The sequence below is a fragment of the Rhamphochromis sp. 'chilingali' genome (genome assembly GCF_963969265.1).
Source record: "Rhamphochromis sp. 'chilingali' genome assembly, chromosome: 11".
Classification (NCBI taxonomy): Eukaryota; Metazoa; Chordata; class Actinopteri; order Cichliformes; family Cichlidae; genus Rhamphochromis; species Rhamphochromis sp. 'chilingali'.
Window position 1 is genome coordinate 20,405,231 of NC_137938.1, and position 10,161 is coordinate 20,415,391.

General features: G+C 41.6%; 2 protein-coding genes across 5 annotated transcripts in view; both read right to left on the bottom strand.

Annotated features, from left to right (window-relative positions):
* Positions 1 to 7,106, bottom strand: part of kif13a (kinesin family member 13A) — a 38,877-nt gene extending 31,771 nt beyond the window's left edge. For 2 of the 4 annotated variants that reach the window (XM_080896732.1, XM_080896729.1), the window contains exons 1-2: positions 6,752 to 7,106; positions 6,435 to 6,525 (exon numbers count right to left, since the gene is read on the bottom strand). In XM_080896732.1, coding sequence (XP_080752858.1) covers positions 6,435 to 6,525; positions 6,752 to 6,806 — 146 coding nt within the window. In that variant the 5' untranslated portion in view covers positions 6,807 to 7,106. The remainder of the gene's footprint in view (positions 1 to 6,434; positions 6,526 to 6,751) is intronic. The other 2 variants (XM_080896730.1, XM_080896731.1) reach the window with 1 other exon arrangement.
* Positions 7,107 to 7,854: 748 nt separating this feature from the next.
* Positions 7,855 to 9,991, bottom strand: LOC308406198 (E3 ubiquitin-protein ligase NHLRC1-like). Its single transcript, XM_080897067.1, has 2 exons — positions 9,936 to 9,991; positions 7,855 to 9,555 (listed from the first exon to the last, which is right to left on the bottom strand). Exon 2 carries the CDS (start codon positions 9,507 to 9,509, stop codon positions 8,271 to 8,273), a length of 1,239 nt encoding a protein of 412 aa, XP_080753193.1. The 5' UTR covers positions 9,510 to 9,555; positions 9,936 to 9,991; the 3' UTR covers positions 7,855 to 8,270.
* Positions 9,992 to 10,161: the final 170 nt, after the last annotated feature.

Consider the following 10,161-nt stretch of genomic DNA (forward strand, 5'->3'; position numbering starts at 1 on the left):
CAAGCTCAGACTTTGTCAGCTAAATATGCAACATCTTGGTTAGTGTTGGACCCTTTAACAGGACCGCAACTCAAATTCTCTACTGCAAACGAAAGCCTTGCATTTAAAATGCTTCCTAAGAAAAGCATAGACTTATCAGCTATGTGCACATTAATGTTTTGTCATGTATGTGAAAGCAGCTTTTTGCCGTTTTAGCAGCTGAGGTAAAGCGACTATTACAGTTTGACACTGTAGTGCACTGGTCCCCACAGCATAAAGTTTATAAGGTACAGACTGAAAAACTAGAGATTTTGGTCCATATTTACATGACAGCATCTCACAGATTTGTCAGCTGCACATTCACAATGCAAGTCTTTGGTTCCACCAGATCACAAAGGTGCTGTATTGCACTGAGATCTGGTGACTGTGGAAACAATATGAATAGAGTGAAGTGTCATGTTCAAGAAACTAATCTAGCATTAACAAGGTATTTTCATTTTTTTGGACCACTCTCTAAACCCTAGAAATGGTTGTGTGAGGAAAATCCCAGTAGGGCAACCGTTTCTGAAATATTCAGACCAGTCTGTCTAGCACTGGCAGCAAGGCCATATTCAATGTCACGAAGTCCCCTTCCTACCCCATTTTGATGCCCAGGTTGAACTTCAGCATGTCGTCTTGACCGTATGTATGACCCTAAATGCACAGAGCTTCTGCTGTCTGATTGGCTGATTACGTGAGGCTTTTTTGTGAAATAGTGTTACTTAAGTATTCACAGCCATTTAAATTACACCATTAAAGCTCTAAGGCCAAAAAAGGGGTGACAATTCTGTTAATGTAAACTGCAAATTGATCAGTAACACCTGCACACAGTTTTGTAAAGCAGTGATATTGACAGGTATTAAAAAATCAAAATACTGAATGCACTAAATGATCATTTTTTAAAAAGCCTAAAACAAAGGAGTCCTTGCATCATTGTTCTAAAAGCTAAAATTAGTCTGAAAATATTTGGAATGAGCGGCTGGAGAATATCATATCACTCATGAAGTCATCAACATAACTTCAGGACTTTTTCTGTATCTTGAAACTGCTGTTGCTAAGCGACAGTGGTAAACATGGAGGGCGAGTCAACCAACCAGCCTCATGAGTCAAAGTTGGAGTATGAAAGGCGAATTTACGATCTCCAAAACAACCCTTAATGAAGAGCACTGTCACCAGCAGCACACGTGATGCTCATACCAACTGCTGTGTGGTACCTCGAGGTTTCCATAACAAATGTTAACAGCAACATATGATGCAGGCAGGGTCTAATTTGATCCTCTCTGGCATTTCTGACAACAATGTGACAAGGTGGGTCCACATCTACTCTTAAATCCAGTAAGTTCCAAACAAGCCAGAAAAGAAGTGCAATTCATCAATTAGTTCGGTACAGTACTGAGCAAATGAAGAGAAAAGGAAGTGACACATTTACTACTGGGACACACCGCTCATGAACCCCATCTGCCTGCTGGATGTCACTTAGCTGAATAGATCTGGCATATGCCGGGCGAGGATAATAACAAAAGCCAGAGTGAGAATGTTTAAGAAGTACAAATCACATCATTAATGTCATTAATTGGAGGCAGAAATGTAATTTTAACAGAGGTATGGGCTTGAATGGCTCCACTTCCACAGAACGAGACCAAAAGCAAGTCCACAATAAAACACTACCTCATTATGAAAGCAAACAGAATATAACAAGCAGGCTCAAAAACTTCAAAAAGGCCTCATCTCAGAGAATCACGCCAGGAACAAAAACCAGAATAATTATAGAAGAAAAAGTGTTTGAGAGTGAATTTTCACAAATACTGCCTGTAGAATTAGAGGCCACATGTGAGATTAATGAGGCACAGGCCTGACAAAGAGGGAAGGCACCATCTTTTCTCAATTCCGGATCAAGATGTAAACAATGTCCCACCCTCTAAACAAACAGGGAACAGTCCTCAAGGGAATGTAATTGTTATATCAGCGTGCTGCTAGCACTTTCTCCTAATAGCAAAGAAAGCAGCCTTAAAGTGAAAATCTGTGCTGATAGTGTGCAACTAACTGTGAGAATAAGATTTTAATGTTGATTATTGGCACATGAGAAGCACCAGTGAAAAAACAAAGAGAGCATTCCTGAGGTCGGCCAGTGGACAAAGCAGCATTGTCATTTAGTAAAGGCTTGTTTTGGAAATCTGGATGACACTTGTTGATGTGCAACGAAGAGAAAATGTGACCAAGGCTCTAAAAAAAACAGTGCACTGTCATGTCTACCCAACACCTTAGTGCAGAAAGCCCAGTGTCTTTAGTAGCTGTGTTTTAGTGAGGGTTAGCAAACAAATAAAGTTCTTGGATGCTAAAAAGCATTAGTAAAACATAGGATGATTACATTTAAAGGAGACATTTGAGATTCTGGAAAAGTTTGAAGAGATTTTGATGAAAAGACTGCTAGTAAACTTCACGTCTATATGGTAAATATTAAAAAAATATGTTAAGCCTAGCTTAGCATGAAGGCTAAAAGCAGCTAGCTAACGCCACATAAAGGTAAATTAGTTTTTAAATATATTGTTTTGTTAATTACTGTGTGCAGCTTGTAATACAGGGTGTGATATGCTGGGAGGATGGAGAGGAATCCCTCACCTACTACATAAACTGCTTTTTGTTTTGTGTTTTATCTAAATAAAATGTATTTCCCCCTCTGATTTTTAGCACTGCATCTTGAAACAGTCTATAAGGCAAACAACAATGAAATCAGAAACTGACTTTCACTTTCAGCACTCCTGATGGGAGATGACACAGCAAACATGGAGGCGATCTGGATCCCATTCGGTTTCAGCTTTTTATTCTTCCACCTTCACACCAATGCTGCTTCAACATGTAAACTGCAGCTAATTAAATAACAGAGAAATGAAACTGATTCAGAGTTGAATCTGAGGCCCATCAGGCGGCAAAACACATTACAGAGTATTTCATTATATTAATAAGAATTACATTTAATCCAGTTAAATTATTTATATGGAAGTATTACAGGTGTTGCTTGATTGGATTTTTAATTATTATTAATTGCAAAGACAGTAAGGGTTGCAAAAATCTTCTCGGAACAACATTTTAAAGTTGAGTTCCTTATTTCAAAAAAATGAACATTTAGGAAAAATAGAGAAATCAGGACATTCGGGACCAAATTACTCATCTTTCTGAACATATTTAAAAGAATGTATTTGTTCATGAAATTTCAGAAGCAGCAGCGGGTTTTTTAACTGAAGCTGCACTCCACACCGCACAGATTACATATTCAAGTAAGCAAGATAACACTAGTAAGTGCAGATAAACCCAATTGAGCTCTTGTGACCATCGGAGATAAGAAGAGATTAGACGTGAAATTACAAGCTTGGGGACAGACATTATCAGATAAAGACATGCTTCCACTAATCATCTTGAAATGCAGGACTGCAGAGCTAGAGTGACATGGGGGATGAGAAGCCCCAAAAACTTGCATATTCGACAGGACAAAGACAAATGCCTTCTGAAAAAAAATGACCACATGGAAGACAAAAGGCAGCACCTCCATGTGACATAAAACAGACTCCATTGCGTCTGTCTAAAAAGTGATTGTGGTTAGCTCTTGTCTTTTCCAATAACTGTGCATCTGAACAAGACAAGCAAGAGATTTACATAAAGCAGATTTTCCAACACAACATGACCTTGTATTCAGTTGTTGCACGTTGACGGACATGCTGGGACTTGATAGATGTAATATGGCTCTATTGTGTGAGTCGAAGGGAGTTTTTTTGGTCATATTGCTCAGGCACTCATCCCCTGTGCAGACAGCAGCCTCAGGTATTTCACTGCCTGTCCACCCCCACCCTGATTGTGACTGACTGTCACATGAAAACTAAACCTTTCCCAGATTCCTGTTTCAAATATGCCATTTGTGCCAGCTTAGCAAGCAGACGAAAGACGAACCTTAGGAAATTTAACCTCTAGCCCTGAAGTCATAGCCCACGTTTCATTTGCAAACCGCTGAGCTTACTCTTCAATTCTCAGGGAAACAGGAGAGTGGGGTGGGAGTCATGAGTGTGTAGCCATAATGTTCTGTGGTGCAGAGGCTTCAAACGAAATCCTTTCTTTAAATTCTTTACATGAGTCACGTTTTTAGAGGTGTTGTCCAACCTGATAAACTCATTCACTCGATTCCACCTCCCAAAAAGACATCATTTCTGTATTTCATCAGACTGAAGCAATATTAAAAAATTTTAGGCACTGAGCAAAACCACTGAAGCAAAAAGAGTCTCACTGAGATCCAGATGTTGTCATTTTTTTCCATTTATAAATCCTGAATTTCAAAATATGCAGCCAAAGATATAAACAAAATACCTATTAAATTAAGACGTGTCTACATTAAAAATATCTGTTACTGCTTATCCCATTCTAGGGCTGTGCCTCATCATTCCCATGAGAGAGAAAAAGTTCCCAGGATCTTGGTCAGCCATATTTGGTATGCTAATACCCACTCAATCTGACACATTCCCAACACACAGGAACAGGTGTCTTCAAAACAAGGCAAAGTCTTAGCGATCAGGGTATCCTCTTTTGTGGCTCCACAAGCAGCAAAAGGGGAAAATTATATGGTTTGGGAAAACCGTGGCAGCCTAAGCACAGAGACCCAAAACACACACACAGCACTAGTGCTGAAATGTTAACAAGTAATTATATGCCTGGACTGCACTATAGAATAGCGATGAGACATAATAAAACCAAAGCGAGTCAGAGCACAGAAGGTCGTGGCTGATGTGCAGCTAGACAACAAACCATTCCAGGATCTAATAAGGTGAATTCAGGGGAAGCTGAAAACATTTAACTGAGCTTCCATGAAAGGAATCTCTGTATAACTGATACAGCATCTAATCAGATATGGAAACTCACACTGGATGAAAATGTGAAATGTGTTTGTGTCTCACCCATCAACATGGCAACTGGGAGGAGTTGAAACATCCTGACTCTGAGACGAATATAATGCACGTATCTGCATCTCGGTTACTGTCGCTCCTCTGACCGCTCGCTCACAGCAGCTTTCTGTTCAGCTCTCCCGTTCCACATGTGTTAGCTGTGAGCGGGATTTGTTTAACTGTCTGGAAAGCAGCCACTGTATGGTAATTTCTGTTGTGATAATTGCCTTAAGTACAGGTTAATGTGCGTGTACCCGAGCTGCTGGGCGAGTGAGCTTAACGCTGTTTGATGCTGACTGCGAGTTACTTGAAAACTTTAACAAGGCTGGGTGCAGGCCACGAGAAAAGCCTTGACTGGAGGCAGTTGCCTCCTATGGCTTCATATTCAGCAGTCACACTGTGGCTCGAAGAGTTGTTTGTTCACTTTAACTAATCAGTAAGGACATTACGCAAATTATAAATATGCTGTGTGTGGGTGGGGGGGGGGGGGGGGCAACAAAGAACCTTGGATTGTGTTCAGACTGAGCATCCTTTTAGCTTTATTTGCGCCTGCTGGTAATCAGGTCAGCTGTCTAACCATGTGTGACAAGAGAGAAAGCAAAACAAGCGCAAAAAAAACAAAAAAAAACAGCAGAAAATCCTCCAACCATGATGGGAGGAAATATTACATCTGTGACTATTGCTAACAGGCATGAAATTTATGAGCATACACTCATCGTTGGCCTATATTCTGTGTGGCTTCAGACTTGTCTTCAGTACAGTATGAAATCATGTCAGAACACAGCACAAAGTTTTAATGACCTTCAGAGTGCACAGATAGTGTGAAAGGTTAAAGGATGCTTAGCTTTCTTAGAAGCTTTTCTTTACTCTTAGATAAAATGCACAGCCCGTTGTGTCTTTAAAAACCATCAGTGTGATCCAACATGTCTTTGAACGCAACATGACAAATTACCTCTGACTTCGGAGATTTACAGTGGCACCCCGAGGCCAGACATTTATCTGCTCAGCCTTGTACATGTCTTCATATCAAAGAGGCTCAACCTCCTCTCGTGGCTTTGAAAACCCCAAATCAGCCATGCAAAATACCAAGGTGGTGTTATTATCCTGAGATGATTACTCTTGGAAAGTTCACATGAATTACATAACATAATATCATATTGCAAGCAGGTGGGTGACAGACACCATGTCCTTTGCTGCAGCAGCAGCAGCAGCAGCGTTGCATTTGCACATATTTTATTTGACTAAATTCTCCTTTGAATTAAAGATAAAGTGTTTATAAGTGCTCTTGCTTTAGTGTATTTTCAGACACTGCTACAGGAGGTCACTGTGTGTACAGTTATTTGCTCATTTTGAATGCTTTTGTCACCAGACATTTCCAAAACACTCATAACTACAGCGAATCTTAAGGCGCCCTAACGCACAATAGTTCTGTAAATAACTTAGTGCACAAATATTCATTTAAACTCTTGACAGTATGTGAGTTTTGTTTACCTGTTCTCTCCTTTTGCATTGGAGGGCGGTGGGTGCAGAACAGTTTGGTTGTCCTCCATGTCCACGACACATTTTGTATTCAGTTCAATTTCTGCAGAGAAAAGTTTGTTTGGAAAGTGAAGCAGAATGCGGGGGTGTGAAGAATAAAATCGGAGTTACTTTGGCCTTCTTTAAACTATTCTCAAGTCTGACTTCAGGCTCACAACTCAAACTGAAAGCAGCAATGGCGAAGAAACCAAAAGTTTATGGTAATGTGGCACGAAGCCAAGGAGACAGAAAAGGAGTCTGCAAGCAGAAATCGTCGTTATAACACTTACCCCTGCGGTTCATGGGCCGAACTCTCACTGCAACTTTTACCTTTGTATCCGACATTTTCGTCCACTTTTCACTCCCACCCTGTCTATTCGCCCAGCTATCAACGCAGAGTCTCCGACAAGAAAGCCCGGCTTTTTGCCAGAAAACAGGGCAAAAGAATCTAGCTAAACAATCCCAAATGAGTCCGATCCTCGATGAGAAGTGATGGGAAAGCGTTCATTTTTGTCTTAGTATCCATCCGGGTTCGCTTCTTGTGCAAATCCAGCACTCAGCTCCAGCCCCAGACAGCATCCCCACCGCCATCTTCCACTGGGAGCACGACTGCTATCCTCTGGCAGACTGGAGAGGCTGTGCCAAAGAGGGGGAAAGGATTTACGCACCCCGCCGGCGCATCGGCGCATTGGGGGAAACCAATGAACGAGAAATGTGAGCGTGTGTGACAAGTTAGTTCACATGCATCAGTGAGCATTGAGAGGCAGTGCGGAGCTAGGAGTCAGCTTTAAACAGTTGTTATCAAATATGATTTTTGGCTACGACTTATTGGCGCTTAGTTCTCTCACACATACACACTGAATTGTTTAATTATTTGCATTTTTGGTAAGCAAGAAAAGGGGTCAAAAAAATTTACAGTTATATAACTTTATTATAAGGTTTAGCAGAATCATTTTTTGACCCACCACCTCACTTCTGTTGACGTAAAGCCTAAAAAGAATGTCTGTTTTTCACTCTTATATCCCCAAGCTGCCAAATCTAACCGTTACATTAGCATTTATTCTGGGCTTCTTTGAATTTCTTTTTAAAGTTTAAGTTTTGCCATTTGTCAATCACCTTAAAGTTTTGCATTAAAAAGCTCTTACACACACACACACACACACACACACACACACACACACACACACACACACACACACACACACACACACACACACACATATACATAATTTGTAACTTCTGTTTTAACACATGTGATATAATCTAATTTAAAAAGTCTTCTGTTATACACGGAAAAAATAAACATATAATCTGTAGTTGTGGCATATAACGTTTATACTATCTATGTATGGTCTCACTGTCTGCTGTTAGCAGCTGGACCTTTATTTCTCAGATAGTTTCAATTGGCATAATTTTTCAAAAGCCTTGGATCAGTTCAGAGACTGAGAATCATCACATTGCTATATTACACGTCATTAAATAACACAACATCATTTTCAACAACTGCTACAACATTAACACAATAACAGACATAATTTCATACCTGACGTCCTGCTGAAAATGGTTTCACCATATACAACCTTTTGTTTTATTATTATTTTGACACTTTCAAAGTAACACAATGACATTTTTACACTCTATCTAAAGTAAAACTTGACTTGTAAACTAGTCACAGAAGGCAACTCAAACAACAACAAAAATAAATTAATACAACCTCTCATCACTTCATCCTGTGATAAGCTACATTTCACTTCACTTTATTGAATTTGTCTCACTTGAACAGCTACTTTGGGATTGTTCATACATAAACTATGTCACAGGTCCAGCATCAGATTTGGGAGAATAAATCTTCACTGTATGGTCTCCACTGTCCAGTGTAATGAGAAGGTTGTTCAGTAGCGTTAATCCAACAGGGCGAATAAGATGGTCTCCCACAAGAGGAGTACGGACTGGGCCACTCTGGAGCTTCCCTAAGCTCCAAATCATCCCCTGGTCTGAGTCAATCACAATTAGATCTCCATCTCTGTCGAACGCCACACCTGAGATGCTGAGCCTCACTGTGGACTGCAGGGTCAGGCTAAAAGTGTCTGTCTGGTAAAGGAGGTGGAACTCTTTTGTAAACACCCTGAGCCTTCTGTGTTGGTGTCTCTCCGTTGGATTGGTGACATCAGTTAGATGCTCCGTCACTGCAGTGTTCCCATTCACGCAACAATAGGCCACCGCTTTAGGGCACTGAAGGTCTGAAATGGTTGTTTGATGCTCTAGAACGACGCTGTGACTATAGTCCACCCTCACCTTGGAGAGAGTGCCGGCCTCAACATCAGAGACCAGGATGTGTCCACAACTGTCAGTGTCCACGCCCCAGGGCATCTGGAAGGAATCTTTGATTGTCAACATGTGATTCCCCCTGGATGTGAACACTTTTACAGCTTTATCACCTGCATCAGTCACAACCACGTGACCAGCTGGGGTCACTGCCACGTCCACTGGGTAACAGATGTCCCCACTGGCTGCTCCTTTTCGCCCAAAGCTGTGCAGCTTCTTTCCCTGTAGATTGAACACCACCACTCTCTTTTCTCCATCATGGACCACAACTATTGTTCCTGAGGACCCCAAAACAGCTATTCCAGTTGGGTTGATAAGAGTCCCCCACCCACCAAATGCAGTACGCAGGAGAAGAGTTGTGCACGTCAGAGCTGCGGGAAAGATAAAACCAGCTTTTGCTCTACACGGAGGAGCAGACGGTGAGGGACTTTGAGACAACAGAAGATCCTTTAGGTCACTAAGAACCTGGCAGTGGGAGGTGCTGTCAACACTGCATAACTGTCGACAGAAAGGGCACTCCAGCTTCCTCAGGAGAGGGTGGGACAAAGCTGTGATGCATTCCAGACAGAGTACATGGCCACAGGAAAGGTTCTGCGGTCTGCGCTCCCTTTGCTGACAGCTAAACGTCTCGAAGCAGACTTTGCACTCCAGTAGGTTGATCTGTATCTCTCTGATGATCCCCTCTGGACTGAGGCAGCCACGATGTTGGAGACTCTTAGCCATGACTGAAATATCCTGTTCTTTAAACCCTGTGGGATGGTTCAGTCAGCTGATGCAGGCAGCAGCAAATTCAGGAAACCAAAATAGAATGCCAATTTACGTGGTGAAATAGAGAATCATGGAGAGAGGCATATGAAGCACAATTTTGTGTAAGCACTCGTGCCCTGGGCTTTTAGGCCTCAACTGTCACGTGGTATTTTGCACATAACTAAGGCTCTCTGCTGCCCTCCTTTGGAACAGTCACAGAACCCAAATTGCAGATATCACAGAGTAAATTCAGTGACAAAAAAGCCTGTATATTACTTTTAAAAAAGGAAAGAAAGAAATATGCCTGGCTGGAGTTCAGTGCACAATCTTAAATGTGCAACAGTGTGTCAGCCACAGCTCTGCCACTACTCATGTTTATTTCCAAAGGAACAGCAACCGTACCTTCAAATACATCTTGCCGTAGGTCAGCATGCGGCAGCTATTTCAGTCTGAGTTTCATGCTGTGCAGACGGAGTGAAATCTGATCTGTTATGGGCCGTGCTTGAATCAGCCAATCCAGCCCTCCTTTGCTGCAGCGGGACACCCCTCAGGGGTCAAACAATGTCATTTAAAATTTCTCTTGTTAAGTACGCAAACACAGAGGGGCTTCCTGCTAATAGGAATGTGA